The sequence below is a fragment of the Tinamus guttatus genome, unplaced genomic scaffold, assembly GCF_059628265.1.
Source record: "Tinamus guttatus ecotype Peru unplaced genomic scaffold, ASM5962826v1 Tinamus_guttatus_pri_ptg000587l, whole genome shotgun sequence".
NCBI classification, from domain to species: Eukaryota; Metazoa; Chordata; class Aves; order Tinamiformes; family Tinamidae; genus Tinamus; species Tinamus guttatus.
The window spans coordinates 106,520-121,645 of NW_028289121.1; the positions used below are offsets into that span (position 1 = coordinate 106,520).

Below are 15,126 nucleotides of genomic sequence, written 5' to 3' on the forward strand. Positions count from 1 at the left end.
GGGGGGGTCGGAGCAGGGGGGGGGCAGGAGGTTTTGGGGGTTTTTAGGGTTTTTGGGGTCGGGGGGGGGTCTCACCTGTGCGCACGTGCACGAGCCAGAGCCCCCCCGCGAGCGCCGCCCCCACCACGAAGGCCGCGAAGGCGACGGCGGCGACGGCGGCGGGGGGCACCGGGGGGGCTGCGGGGGGCCCAGGCGTCCGGGAAAGGCCCCAAGCGTCACTGGGGGGAGGGGGGGGTGGTCCCGGTGCCTCCGGGGGGTCCCGGCGTCCGGCACTCACCGGCGGGGGGGGGCTGCGCTCCGTCCCGGGCCGGGGGCGGCTCCGGGCGGCGGGGCCCGGGGGGGGGCGCGGGGGCGGGCCCGGGGCCGAGGGTCACCACGATGGGGCGGGACACGGTGCGGAGCCACCGCGCGGCCTCGGCGTCCCCGGCGGCGTCGCCGTCCCGCGCGGGGGGCGGACACGGCTCCGGGCGGCACTGCGGGGCCGGGACCCCCCGCCCGGTCCGGATCCGCCTCCCGCGCCGGTTCCGCCCGGTCCCGGCCCCGCCTCCCCCGCCCGCCGCTCCCGGCCCCGGTCTCGGTTCCCGACCCCCCGTCCCGGAATCCCCCTCGGGGTGTCCCGGGTCCCCCGTCCCGGTTCCCTCCCAGCCCAGCCCCGAACCCCGGTCCCGGGTCCCTCCCCAACCCGCTTCAACCCAGGGCGGGGGGTCCGCCCTGGTCCCCGCTCCCCCGTCCTGGATCCGCCTCCCTCCTGGTGCCCCGGTCCCGCCTCCTCCTTCCCGGTGTCCCGGTCCCTCCCCCCGGCTCCCCGCCCCTCCCGGTGCCGGTTCCGGTTCCGGTACCGGCGGGAGGACTCCGCGCGCCGCGGCCCCGCGCCGGCGGCAGAGCGCCAGGCGGCAGTGCAGGAACTGCAGCGGCTCCCGGTAGCGCGGGCGCAGGCGGAAGGAGAGGCGCTGCCGCGCGCCGCCCCGCCGCGCCACGGCCGCCGCCAGCGCCGCCTCCGCGCCCGCCGCCGCCGCGGGGCACCCGCCGCGCACGACCACGAAGGCCGAGGGCGGCGCCGGCGCCGAGCGCGGGGACACGAAGCAGAGACGGAGCGAGAAGCCGAGTCCGGGCGCCGCCCCCGACAGCGAAACCTGCGGCGGGGCCGGTGACCGGGGCGGGAACGCGGCACGCGGGGGGGCGGGGACGGGGGCGGGGCCAGGGAGCCGCCCACCAATGGGGGAGGAGGGGCCCGCTAGTGGGGAAAAGGGGGCGTGGCTTAGGGGCACGGCGACTCTGCGCGCCAATGGGAGCGGGAGGGTGGGGCTTCGGGGAAGAGCCCGCCAATGGGAGAGGGGGGCGGGGGTTAGGGAGACGGGGGAGTTGTCCGCCAATGGGAGAGGAGGGGAGGGGCCCGCTGTTGGGAAAAGGGGGCGTGGCTTATGGACCCAGCGATTCCCCGCGCCAATGGGAGCGGGAGGGTGGGGCTTCGGGGAAGCTCCCGCCAATGGGAGGGGGGCGGGGTTTAGGGAGCCGCGCGGGCACCCCCGCCGGGGAAGGGGCGGGGCTTAGGGAGACGGGGGAGTTGTCCGCCAATGGGAGAGGAGGGGGCGGGGTTTAGAACGCTGCGGGGGCGTGCCCGCAGTTGGAAGGGGGAGGTGGGGGGGCGGGGCAAAGTGGGGTGGAGAAAGCAGCAGCCAATAGCGGGGAGGGATAGGGGGCGGGCACGGGGAGGCGCCCACCAATGGCAGGGCAGCAGGGGCGGGCACAGGGGGGCCGGCAGCCAATGGGGCACCTGTACGAAGACGCGCGCGCCCGCGGGCACCGCGCGCGGCCCCGGGGCTGGCGGGAACGCGGGCGAGTCCGACACGTCGAGACGGAGGCGGAGGCGGCGCGGGCGGGGGGGGCACGGGGCCTGCGGGGGGGGGGGGGGCGTTCCGGGACCCCCCCGGGACCGCCCCGAGCTCCCGGTGCCTCCGCTGCCCCCCCCGCCCCGTTCCACCCAGCCAGGGCCACCCGGACCCCCCGCCGGTGTCCCCAGAGCTCCCAGTGCCCCCCGGGACCCCCCAGTGCCCCCCGCGACCCCCCCAGCGCTCCCAGTTGCCCCCCCATCTCCCCTAAATCCCCCCCCCACGTGCCCAGTCCCTCCTAGGCCCCCCCCCTTAATGCCACCAGTGTCCCACGTTGTCCCCTGTCCCCCCCGTCCCCACTCACCCCCGGGTGCTGGTGGCCGCACGGCGGCTCCTCGGGGCTGGGGGGGCTCGGGGACCCCCCCGCGTCGGTGTCACCCCAGGGCCAGCCCGGGGGGGGCCCTGGGGGGAGCAGCGACCCGGACTCCTGGGTCCCCGCGCGCAGACCCAGGGCCCCCCCGCCCGGACGCCTGGGCCCCCCCGACCCACCTGCGGGTCCGGCCGCCGGCAGCAGCAGCAGCAGCAGCAACGGGGGGGTCCAGGGAGCAGCCATGGGGCTGGGGGGGGACGTGATCCCCGGGCACACGCGTGTGCAAAGGCCCCCGAGCGACTCCAGTGCACACGTGTGTGCTCCCCGTGCAAGGCCCAATGCACACGCGTGTGCTCCCCATACCCCGTCCCTTGCACACGCGTGTCCCCCGTGCAAAGCCCCTTGCACACGCATGTGCTCCCCGTACCCGTCCCTTGCACACGCGTGTGCTCCCCACACCCAGCCCCTTGCACACACGTGTGCTCCCCATACCCGTCCCTCGCACACGCGTGTGCTCCCCCTACCCCGTCCCTCGCACACACGTGTGCTCCCCCTACCCCGTCCCTCGCACACGCGTGTGCTCCCCATACCCGTCCCTTGCACACGCGTGTGCTCCCCCTACCCGTCCCTCGCACACACGTGTGCTCCCCATACCCGTCCCTCGCACACGCGTGTGCTCCCCCTACCCCGTCCCTCGCACACACGTGTGCTCCCCCTACCCCGTCCCTCGCACACGCGTGTGCTCCCCGTACCCGTCCCTTGCACACGCGTGTGCTCCCCCTACCTGTCCCTCGCACACGCGTGTGCTCCCCCTACCTGTCCCTCGCACACGCGTGTGCTCCCCGTACCCGTCCCTTGCACACGCGTGTGCTCCCCGTACCCGTCCCTCGCACACGCGTGTGCTCCCCCTACCCCGTCCCTCGCACACGCGTGTGCTCCCCATACCCATCCCTCGCACACGCGTGTGCTCCCCATACCCGTCCCTCGCACACGTGTGTGCTCCCCCTACCCCGTCCCTCGCACACGCGTGTGCTCCCCCTACCCCGTCCCTCGCACACGCGTGTGCTCCCCATACCCGTCCCTCGCACACGTGTGTGCTCCCCGTACCCGTCCCTTGCACACGCGTGTCCCCGCTCCTCGCCCTGGCGGTGGCAGCGTCTCTGTCCCCGCGGTGGCCCTGGGGCCACCCCCGCGTCGTCCCAGTGACGCCACCGGCCTTGGGCTCCCGTTACCCTGGGGACAGGGCCCGGGTGTCCCCATGGCCCCTTGTCCCGCCCCGGCCCCAGGGGCCCCGCCCCATTTGTGTCCCCCTCCCCGTCCCTGGCTGTCCCCATGTCCCCTCATATCCCCCCCTGTCCCTGGATGTCCCCATGTCCCCTCATATCCCCCCATGTCCCTTCCCTGCCAACCTCTACCCCCCCAGCCCTGTCCCTTCAAGGTCCCCCGTGTCCCCTGCCCTATCCCCATGTCCCTCCCCGTCCCCCCCCCTCCGTGTCCCCAGTGTCCCCTCCCCGTCTCCAGCCCCCTCCAGGCCGACGCTTCCCCCTTCGGGTTCAACATGCGGCTTTATAATAATAATAATAATAATAATAATAACAATAATAACAATAATAATAATAATAATTAACGGCCGCGGCGCCGGGGGGCACCGCCACCACCCGGCCCCAGAGCCCCGGGCGGGAGGGGACAGGGACACTGCGGGGACAGGGACACGAGAGGAAGAGGAGGGGCAGGATGGGGACAGGGACACAACAGGGGAAGTGACAGGGACATGAGGGGGAAAGGACAAGGAAGGGTGACACAATGGGATGGGGACAGGACAAGGACGGGGACACAGTGGGGAAAGGGGGGTGGGTTGGGGACAGGGCTGGGGACAGCGAGGACACGGCCGGACATCGGTGCCACCCCGTGTCCCCACGCCCGGGGGAGCCGCTGTCCCCGCGTGTCCCCACGTCCCCGCTGGGCCCGGTGCCACTCGCCGCGGCGGCGCCTGGCGCTGATTGTCACTGCGTGTCCCGTCCCTCTCCGCGCAGCTCCGGGGACCCTCTCCGGGGTGGCCCGGCCCCAGTGTCACATCGTGTCCCCAGAGCGTCACATCGTGTCCCCGGGGCAGCTTTCGCAGCCCTCCGTGTCACCCGGCCCTGCCCCGTCCTTCCGTGTCACATCCCCGCGTCCTCTCTCTGCCTCTTGTCCCTCGATGCCACCTCCTGGTGCCGTCTCCGCGTTGTCCCTCGGTGCCACATGCCCGTGTCCCCACGTGCCGTCCTTCAACCGCGTCCCCGTGTCACATCTCCACGCCACGTCCCTCTGTCACATCCCTGTGCCGCGTCCCACCTCTGTGTCACATCCCCGTGTCCCCTCTCCGCCACGTTCCTGCGTCACGTCCCCACGTCACATCTCGGTGCCACATCCGTGCGTCGCATCTCGGTGCCGCGTCCCCACGTCACATCCCCGTGTCACATCTCCGAGCCACGTCCCGTGTCACGTCTCCAGTGTCCCCGTGTCACGTCTCCGCAGTGTCCCCGTGTCACGTCTCCATAGCATCCCCATGTCACATCGCCACAGTGTCCCCGTGTCGCGTCTCCACAGTGTCCCCGCGCTGTCCCTTGTCCCCGCGGGTGACAGCGGTGGCGGGAGGGAGGCAGGGCCACGGCACCGGGCGCAATAAATAAGGGCTTAAAAAAAAACAACAAAAAAACAAAAATGCCCCCCCAAAAAGGGGGAAAAAGGGAAAATGGGGGGAAAAATAAAACAAAAAATGACCCCGGCCGTTCCCGGTGCCGCGGGGCCACGTGGCCTGGGGACCGCGGGGACCGTGAGGTCCCATGGCCACGCGCCGAGGGGACCGCGGGCCACAGGGCCACCAGCCCCAGGGCCACCGAGACCACGAGGCCACCAGTCCTGGGACCGCAGGGTCACGTGACCACAGGGCCACCGGCCATGGGACCACAGGGCCACCAGGCCCAGGACCGCAGGGCCATGGGGCCCAGGGCCGCGCGGTCACAGCGCCGCGTCCCCGCGGCCACCGGGCCGGCCGGCGTCCTGGCCCCCGGGGCGCGGGGCTACCTGGTGAAGAAGGGCAGGTGGTGGCCCAGGACGCCGCTCGTGCGCGGGGACTCTGTGCGCGCCATGACGTCCTTGAACCACGAGGCCACGTCCACCTCGAGCGTCTCGTAGCGCTTGATGAAGGTGTGCTCCTGGGGACACGGGGACACGGCCGTGAGCGCGGGGGGACACCCTGGGGACACTCAGGGACACGCATGAGGACACGGCCGGGGGGGACACCTGACAGAAACGAGGACACAGGGGGACACAGGCAAGGAGACAAGGAAATGGGATGGGAACATGGACACAGAGACAGGGACACAGCAGGGGGACACAGATGACATGGAAAGGAGGACGCGGAGATGGGGACAGCAGCCTGAGGACAAGGACACGAGGTGACAGGGAGGCAGCCCGAAGCCCCACGTGCAAGTGTGTCCCATGTCCCCCCCCCGTGTCCCCCCCCCGTGTCCCCCCCCCCGTGTCCCCATGTCCCTCCCATGTCCCCATGCCCCCACCATGTCCCCGTGTCCCCCGTGTCCCCACGCCCCCCCCGTGTCCCCACGTCCCCCCGCCATGTCCCCACGCCCTCCCCGTGTCCCCCCCCCTTGTCCCCATGCCCCCCCCCCCGTGTCCCCCCCTCCTTGTCCCCGTGTCCCCCCCCGTGTCCCCATGTCCCCCCCCGTGTCCCCATGCCCCCCCCGTGTCCCCATGTCCCCCCCCGTGTCCCCATGCCCCCACTCACCAGCAGCTTGTTGTACTTTGGTCTCTTGCGGTGGTCCTTGGTGAGGCTGCGGGGACACGAGTTGGCGTCGCGGGGGCGTCCCCGCTGTCCCCACGTGTCCCCGCTGTCCCCGCTGTCCCCGTGCAGGGTGTCCCCGCTGTCCCTGCTGTCCCCACGTGTCCCCGCTGTCCCCACTGTCCCCGTGCAGGGCGTCCCCGCTGTCCCCGCTGTCCCCGTGCAGAGTGTCCCTGCTGTCCCCGCTGTCCCCACGTGTCCCCGCTGTCCCCGCGGCGCCACCCACCAGTCCCTGACGAAGGCCTGGAAGTCGGCGGAGAAGCCCATGGCCGGGGGCAGCCGCGGCGGCTCCTCCTGCAGCACCTTGGTGAGGACCTCGAAGTCCGTCTTGCAGTTCTGGTAGGGGAACTGCCCCGTGGCCAGCTCCACCTGCGGCGGGAACGGCGGGAACGGCGGGAATGGTGGGGCACGGCGGGAATGTCAGGACACGGCGGGAACGGGGGGACATGCGGGGACACGGGGGGAATGTCAGGACACGTCGGGACATGGCGGGACATGGTGGGACACAGTGGGAACGGCGGGACACGGCAGGACGCCCCGCCATGTATCCCCATGTGTCCTGACGCGTGTCCCCACACATCCCAACACGTGTCCCCACGGCCCCACATGTCCTCACACACCTCCATGTGTCCCCACAGCCCCCACGTGTTCCCCCGTGTCCCCACACATCCCCATGCCCTCCACACGGCCCATGTGTCCCCACACGTCCCCATGTGTCCCACGTGTCCCCACATGCCCCATGTGTCCCCACATGTCCCCACACGTCCCTACGTGTCCCCACGCCCCCCCCCGCACGCCCTATGTGTCCCCACGCGTCCCCACGCGTCCCCACGCGCCCCTCACCAGCGAGATCCCCAGGCTCCAGACGTCCGCGCGGATGTCGTAGTCCGGCTTGGTGGGATCCGGCGGGTCGATGCGCTCGGGCTGCGGGGACACGAGGGGCCACGTGGCGGCACCGCGGGGACAGCGGTGGCACCGCGGGGACGGCGGCGGCGCCGGGGGGGACGGGGGGGACGGGGACGCTCACGGCCATGTAGGCGGCGCAGCCGGCGCTCCGGGTCTTGGCCTTGGAGTCGACCAGGCGGCCGCTGATGCCGAAGTCGCAGAGCTTGATCTGGCCCCGCTCGTCCAGCAGGATGTTGGACGGCTTCACGTCGCGGTGGATCACGCCGTGCTTCTCCTTCAGGTAGAAGAGCGCCTTGACGATCTGCGGGACACGGGCGGGAATGGGCCGGAGCCGCCGGGAATCCCGAGAGCCCCCGGGACGGAGCGGAGGATCCCGGGAGGCCCCACGAGGATCCGGAGCCCCCGGGATGGAGCGGAGGATCCCGGGAGGCCCCACAGGGATCCGGAGCCCCTAGGACGGAGCAGAGGATCCCGGGAGGCCCCACAGGGATCCGGAGCCCCCAGGACGGAGCGGAGGATCCCGGGAGGCCCCACGGGGATCCGGAGCTCCCGGGACGGAGCGGAGGATCCCGGGAGGCCCCACGGGGATCCGGAGCCCCCAGCGCCACGGGGATGGATCCTGGGAGCGCCTGGCCCCATGCAGACGCATCCCGGGAATCCCGGGGCCTGGCCGGTGGATACAGGGAGCTCCCGGAGAGCCTCCGTTTCCATCCCGATGGATCCCAGGGGCTCCAGCCTGCTCCGGAGCTCCCGCATCCGCACGGAGCCATCCCAGGAGCCCCCAGCAATCCCAGGCCTCTCCGCACGGATCCCGGGAGCGCCCAATCCGCTCCACAAAGGATCCCAAAGGCTCCAAGCGGCTCCGGATCCCGGGAGCCCACGACCCTCAGGCGGCTCCCGAGAATCCCCGGCGCCGCCCGGATGCATCCCGGGATTCCACTCACCGCCACCGTCATCTTGCCCAGGATGCGCTCGGGAATGGGGCCCTGGATCCGCTTCTTGAGCTTCTCGGCGCACGTGCCCATGAGCTCCATGGCGATGAAGACGTCGGTCTGCGGGAGCCTTCGTCAGCGCGCGCGGATGGGGAGGGGCAGGACGGGAGCAGGGAGGGAGGATCCGGGCCCGGGAAGCCGGCGGATCCAGGCTGGATCCCAGCAATGGGGCTGGGCGCGGGGCCGGATCCCACCGGGAGCGGGGCCGGATCCCACTGGGAGCGGGGCTGGATCCCATCGGGAACGGGGCCGGATCCCGGCCGCCATCCCGGGATCGTTTAGGGGCTGGATCCCAGCAATGGGGCCGGATCCCATGGGGAGCAGGGCTGGATCCCGGCTGCCATCCCGGGATCGTTTGGGGGCTGGATCCCAGCCCATGGGCCAGATCCCGGCACAGGGGCTGAGCTGGATCCAGGCACTGGAATTGGGGATCCCGGAGCTGGGGACACTGTGAGACCAGATCCCAACAGGAGGATCCGGGAGCGCCAAGGGGCCAGATCCTGCCGTGGGACAGGGCTGGATCCCAGCAGAGGGGCCGGATCCCATGGGGAGCGGGGTCGGATCCCGGCTGCCATCCCGGGATCGTTTGGGGGCTGGATCCCAGCAATGGGGCCAGATCCCATCGGGAGTGGGGCCAGATCCCATCGGGAGCGGGGCCAGATCCCATCGGGAGCAGGGCTGGATCCCAGCAGCGGGGCCGGATCCCAGCAGAGGGACCAGATCCCATCGGGAGCGGGGCCGGATCCCATCGGGAGCGGGGCCGGATCCCGGCGGGAGCGCGTGGGGCCGCGTGGGGACATGGGGGGCCGCGGCGCGGCGCTCACGTTGGTGATGAAGGTGCCGAAGCACTGCACGATGTAGGGGCAGTCGTGGCTCTTGAGCACCACGTCCAGGTCCATGAGGATCCGCTTGTTCTCCTCCTTGTTCCCGGAGCGCCGCATTTGCTGCGGGAGCGGCGGAGGACGGAGCGTGCGGCGGGGGGACGCGGTGGGGACGCGGTGGGGACACGGGGACGCGCGGGGACGCGGCGCCCACCTTGACGGCGATGACGTGGCCGCTCTGGCGGAAGCGCATCCGCCAAACCTGCCCGCACGTCCCGCTGCCGATCTCGCCCAGGTTCTCCAGGTCGTTGATCTCCGCCTGGTAGCGCTGCGGGGACGAGGGGGACGTGAGGGGACATGGGGGACATTGGGGGACACGTGGGGATGGGGGGGGCGCTGGGGGATGCACGGGGACACATGAGGACATTGGGGGACACGCGGGGACAATGGGAACACTGGGGGACATGTGGGGACGGTGGAGACGCACGGGGATGGTGGGGACATCGGGGGACACGCGGAGACGTGAGGGACACGCAGGGACATTGTGGGACACATAGGGGACACTGGGGGTCATGTGAGGACATTGGGGGGGACACAGGAGGACACTGGGGGGACACATGGGGCCACACAGGGACACTGGGGACACTCGGGGACACTGGGGAATGTTGGGGACACTGGAGGACATTGGGGGACGCTGGTGACACTGGGGACACATCAGGGACACTGGGGGCTGCGTGGGGACGTTGGTGACACTGGGGCCATGGCAGGGACCCTGGGGGCCACTGGTGGCCGCGTGGAGACGCTGGGGACACGGCAGGGACATTGGGGGCCGCGTGGGGACATTGGTGGCACCGGGGACACGGCAGGGACGTTGGTGACACTGGGGACACGGCAGGGACATTGGGGACACTGGGGGACGTTGGTGGCACTGGGGACACAGCAGGGACACTGGGGACACTTGGGGACACTGGGGACCCCGGTGGCCGCGCGGCGCTCGCTCACCTGGCCGCCCACGGTCAGGTACCCCGTCTGCTTCATGATCTCCTGCAGCTTCTGGTCGATCTCCATGCTGGGAACGGGACCGGTCAGCGCCCCGCACGGCAACAGGCTCCGCCCACCCGCACGCCGCCCGCTCCCATTGGCTGCGAGCAGCAGCTGCCCGGCCAATGGGTGTGCGGCCAATCGCGGACCAGGGTTTGCTGGCCAATGAGCAGCAAGGGGGCCTGGCTAATCGGCAGGTTGGTGGCCAATCGGAATGGGGGGCGGGAGGGTGGCAGCCATCTGGCCAATCAGCACGCACGTGTGCAAACACACGGGGACGAGGGAGAACACAGCCTGGCCCCTCCCCCCGGACTGGCCAATCAGCACGTGGGAGTCCTGCACCACAGCCAATCAGAGCGCAGGATCATCCCACACCCGGCCAATCAGCATGAGGGTGACCCCACACCCAGCCAATCAGCACTCACACTCTCCCCCATGTGCAGCCAATCAGTGCTCACATTCTCCTCCCCACAGCCAATTGGCTGCCCAGGCGCTACCCAACGGGCACACAGGCTCCGCGGCAGCCAATCAGTGCACGGTCTCTCCCCCCGCACGCAGCCAATCAGCGCACGCGCTCTCCCCCCGCATGCAGCCAATCAGCGCACGCGCTCTCCCCCCGCACGCAGCCAATCAGCGCTCTCCTCCCCGCACGCAGCCAATCAGCGCTCTCCCCCGCGCGCAGCCAATCAGCGCTCTCCCCCGCACGCAGCCAATCAGCGCTCTCCCCCGCACGCAGCCAATCAGCGCTCTCCCCCTGCAGCCAATCAGCGCACGCGCTCTCCCCCCGCAGCCAATCAGCGCACGCGCTCTCCCCCCGCAGCCAATCAGCACACGCTCTCCCCCCGCATGCAGCCAATCAGCGCTGTCCCCCGCGCGCAGCCGGCGGGCGCTCACCTCTCCATGCTGCGGTGCGCGAGCGCGGGCGGCGGCGGCAGCCCCAACATGTGGCGGGGCCGCGCGGGGGGCGGCGGCGGCGGGGGGGCCCCGGCGTCCGGGGGGGCCGCGGTGACCGGGCGGCCGCCGCCGTCGGGGACCAGCGGGAGCTGCAGAGCTGGGGGCGGGAGGGGGCGTCAGGGGGGACGGGGACGGGGACGTCGACCGCGGGGACGGTGACGGTGACATCAACCGTGGGGACGGTGACATCGACCGCGGGGACGGTGACGTCGACCGCGGGGACGCGCCGCGTTGGGGCCCCATGCACCGCCCCGGGCCACGGCGTCCTGCGCCCTGTGCTGACCACGCTGCAAAAACGCTGCATTGGGGCCCAAAACGCCGCGTGGAGGCCTCGAAACGCCGTGTTCGGGCCCAAAACGCCGTGACGAGGCCCCAAAAACACCGTGTGGAGGCCCCAAAATGCCGCGCCGGGGGCCAAAAATGCCACGCCGGAGCCCCAAAACACTGTGTTTGGCCCCAAAAACGCTGTGCCAGGCCCCAAAACGCCATGCCGGGGCCCCAAAACGCTGCATTTGGCCCTGAAAACGCTGTGCCAGGCCCGAAAACGCCATGCTGGGGCCCCAAAAACGCTGCACTGGAGCCCCAAGACGCTGTGTTTGGCCCCAAAAACACCACGCCAGGCCCCAAAACGCTGCATCTGGGTCCCAAAACCCTGCAGCAGTGGCCAAAAACGTCGCGTCAGGGCCCGAAAAGGCCGCGCGGGGCCCCCAACACGCCGTGTTTGGGCCCAAAACGCCACGTCTGGGGTCCCAAAAACACCGCGTCAGGGCCCAAAGTGCCGTGTGAGGCCCCAAAAACGCCGTGTCCGGCCCCAAAACGCCGCCCCCCCCATGCCAGGTCCCCCCCCCATGCTGAGTCGCCCCCGCGGGTGCTGAGTCGCCCCATGCAGCCCGGGCGCCGCCACCATGCGACGGGCAGCGGGAAACGGGGAAAAGCGGGAAAAGCGGGAAAAGGCGGAGCGGGATGGGGGGGGGGGGCACATCTGGGGGGTAAAACAGCCGGGGGGGCGTTAAAAGCGGCCGGGGGGGTGAGTGGGAGCGACGCGGGGGTCGTGGCGGTACCTGCTCGCTGGGACGGAGCGGGAGCGGGGCTTAGAGTGATGACAATAACTGGAGCGGGACAAGGCCGGGAACACGGGAAGGGGGCGGAAAGGGCGGAGGGGGGACGGGAACGGCGACGAGAACGGGGAAAACAACAACGACCAAAAAAAAGGGGAAAAAGAAGAGAATGAAATGAACCACACCATAAATCGCAACGGAAACAAACCCAGGCGGCGACGGGAAAACGACCAAACGGGGGAAATAAAATGATGGGAATAAAAAGGGAAATGGAGGAAGGCGGGAACTAAAAGGAGGGCGAAAAGCAAAATTGAAGGGAAATCCCATGGGGGGAGAACGGGGAGCTGGGGGGGCCGGGAAAGCGACTGGCTCCGGGTGGGAAAAAGCGGCTCTGCCCCCCAAAGTGCCCTAAAAAGCAGCGGTTTGGGAGGTCCCTAAAAGTCTTTCCCGAGGAAATAAGTGATTCCTGGAGTTTGGAAAACTGCTGGAGCTGAAGCCCCCTCGGGAAGGCAGCGGTGGAAAACGGGCTGTGCTCGAGACCCCAAAAACCAGGAATTCGGTCCCCAGACCCTGGGCACGTCCCCAAATCCATCGCTGCTCCCGAAGGGGGGAAGAAAAGTCCCAAAACCAGCAAAAAGCAGCGCCCCCCCCTCCAAAAACTGCCACTTCCCACGTCCCGAAAACCCAACGGAGCGCGGAAAAGCGGCGGGAAAAGGGGATTTCTCCCCAGAACGCGGCCGAGTCGCCGCTTCCCAACGCGGGAAGAGGCCCCGGAGCCGCGTCCTGCCGGGGGGGCCAAGGGGGCCCAGGCGTCCGGGTCAAGGTCACCCGGGCGCCCCCAGCGCCGTCTCGGCCGCCCCTGCCCCAAATCCCCCGCGTTTGTCCCCAAAATCTCCCTGTCTCCCCCTCCCCGTTTGCCCCATGTCCCCGTTTGAGCCAATTCCGCCTCGACTGGCCCCAAACCTGCCCCGTTGGTGTCCCCCCCGCACTCCTGTATCCCTCAGTTGTCCCCAAACTGCCTGAACCGTCCCCAAAACTGTCCCATTCCCCTCCACACCATTTACTCTATTTTATGCCAACTGTCCCCAAACTGCCCCGTTTGCTCCATCCTCTTTTGGCTGTCCCCAAATTGGCTCAACTGTCCCCAGATTTCCTCCTCTAACCCTCCTGTTTGCTCCAGGACTTCTCAGTTGTCCCCAAAACACCCAAATCTCCCCGTTTGCCCCCAAACCTCCCCTTTTACCCCAAATTCCCCCCACTTGCCCCCAAAGTGCCTCAAGTGCCCCCAAGGCCCTAAAACAACCTCAGCTCCCCCCATTTCCCCCCAAAAAGCCCCCCGTGTCCCCAAACAGACCCTCAACTGCCCCCCATGCCCCCAGAGAGGCCCCAAATTCCCTGATTTCCCCCCAATACGGCCCCCAAACCCCTCAGGCAGTCCCCAACTGCCCCCCCACCCCACAAAATTCCCCTAAATACCCCCAATTCCTCCAACACGACCCCCAAATACCCCCAATCAGCCTCGACAGCCCCCCATTCCCCTCTATAGTGCCCAATACCACCCAAAACGCCCCCATACTCCCAATATTCCCCCAAATTCCCCTCAATACCATCTCAGTTACCCCCATACTCCCCAATAGGCCCCAATTCCTCTCAATACTGCCCCAAATACCCCCCTATTGCTCCACATTGCCCCAAACAGCCCTCTACGCTGCCCCAGGCACCCCCTTACCCCTCTTACTGCCCCAAATAGAGCCTGAGCTGCCCCCAGACCCTCAACACCACCCCAAATACCCCCCTACTCCTCAATGCTCCTCAAGTACCACCGCAACTGCCCCGACACCCCTGTACTGCTCCCAATGCCCCTCGATACAACCGCAGCTACCCCCATACGCCCACATACTGCCCCATACCCCCCATACTGCCCCAAACACCACCCCAATTACCCCACAATACCCCACAAATACCCCTCCATGCCCCAACTGCCCCCATACCCCCCAATATTGCCCCATACCCCGCAATATCGCCTCATATCCCCCAATATCGTCCCATACCCCCCAATATCGCCTCATATCCCCCAATATCGTCCCATACCCCCCAATATGGCCCCGTTCCCCCCAATATGGCCCCGTTCCCCCCAATATGGCCCCATGTCCCCCCATATCGTCCCGTACCCCCCAGTATCGCCCCGTACCCCCCAGTATCGCCCCATGTCCCCCAGTATCGCCCCGTACCCCCCAATACGGCCCCCTCTCCCCCCGGCCCTCCCCGCCGCCGCGGCCGCCGCTCGCCCCCCGCGCTCCGCCGCCCGCCCCGCTCCGCCCCGCTCCGCCCCGCCGCGCCGTACTGGGCCGCGCGCGGGCCGGGCTCATCTCGAGGTTGAGGTCGATCCTCCTGCGGGCCTCGCGGTTCTCCTGCTTGAGCTTCGCCTCGAGGCGGGACAGCTTCTGCTCCAGCGAGGACGCCGCCATCTTCGCGCGGAGCCAGCGCCGCCGCCGCGCAGACCGACACAAACAGCGCAGCGCGCACGCGCGGCCTGGCCCCGCCGGGCCACCGTCCGCAGCGCGCGCGCGCGCGCCGCCTTTCTGGCCGCCGCCGGCCACCGTCTGCCGCGTCGCGGGCCTCTGCGGGATGGCGGCCTCGGCGGCGCCGGCGCGCATGCGCGGCTGCCCTCCCCCCCCCGCGCTCTGGCGCCCCCGTGTGCGGTGGCGGCTGCGCAGCAGCGGGCGGGGGCTCCGCGCATGCGCACGCGAGCCAGGACCCCCCCCCCATGAACCCTCAATGGCCCCAAATACAGGAGTCCCCCCCAAATAGACCCCCCAAAAGTAAAGACCCCCAAAACAAAAAAAAAATCAAACCAAAAAACCCCCAAAACGAAAGGACCCCCCAAACCAAAGGACCCCCCCAAACCCTCTAGGGTATTTGGAGGGGTTAAGAGGTCAGAAAGAGGCTGGGAACCCTTTGCGGGGGGCAGGGAGGGGACCCAGGCGTCCGGGGGAGCAGAACCGCCCCCCCTCCCCAAACCCCCAAACCCCCCAGCGGGATCATTCCTGCAGTTTATTTTTTTTTTAATTTTCTTTTTTTTAATTTTATTTAAAAAACCCCCAAACAAGCCAGGCCCAGGGGACACAGAGATTGGGGTGGGGGGCGAAAAATGGGTGTTGGGGGGGGGGGGGTGGGCACAGACACCCCCATGAGAACAGGAAGGGCCGGGGGGGGCACAGGCTGGGGCAGCTTCAGACACGACTCTCCGGGCAGCGCCCCCCCCACCCCCTCCCCAAAAAACATCCGGTCCCACCCCAAAAATCCCCCCCCAA

The 15,126-nt window shown here is 69.5% G+C and overlaps 2 protein-coding genes across 3 annotated transcripts; both read right to left on the reverse strand.

Annotated features, from left to right (window-relative positions):
- Positions 1-215: 215 nt before the first annotated feature.
- LOC148592465 (transforming growth factor-beta receptor type 3-like protein) lies at positions 216-2,442 on the reverse strand. The gene is made up of 5 exons (XM_088534691.1): positions 2,379-2,442; positions 2,194-2,291; positions 1,775-1,894; positions 840-1,133; positions 216-317 (listed from the first exon to the last, which is right to left on the reverse strand). Exons 1-5 carry the CDS (start codon positions 2,440-2,442, stop codon positions 216-218), a joined length of 678 nt encoding a protein of 225 aa, XP_088390817.1.
- Positions 2,443-5,248: 2,806 nt separating this feature from the next.
- On the reverse strand, positions 5,249-14,302 carry LOC104564891 (dual specificity mitogen-activated protein kinase kinase 7). 2 transcript variants are annotated; one of them, XM_088534687.1, is made up of 12 exons: positions 14,157-14,302; positions 11,816-11,863; positions 10,695-10,851; positions 9,762-9,828; positions 8,974-9,087; positions 8,763-8,882; positions 7,891-7,998; positions 7,068-7,247; positions 6,884-6,964; positions 6,267-6,409; positions 5,987-6,032; positions 5,249-5,396 (listed from the first exon to the last, which is right to left on the reverse strand). In XM_088534687.1, exons 1-12 carry the CDS (start codon positions 14,278-14,280, stop codon positions 5,262-5,264), a joined length of 1,323 nt encoding a protein of 440 aa, XP_088390813.1. In that variant the 5' UTR covers positions 14,281-14,302; the 3' UTR covers positions 5,249-5,261. The 2 variants fall into 2 exon arrangements, with proteins under 2 accessions (XP_088390813.1, XP_088390814.1); XM_088534688.1 differs by lacking the exon at positions 11,816-11,863.
- Between the last annotated feature and the right edge of the window lie 824 nt (positions 14,303-15,126).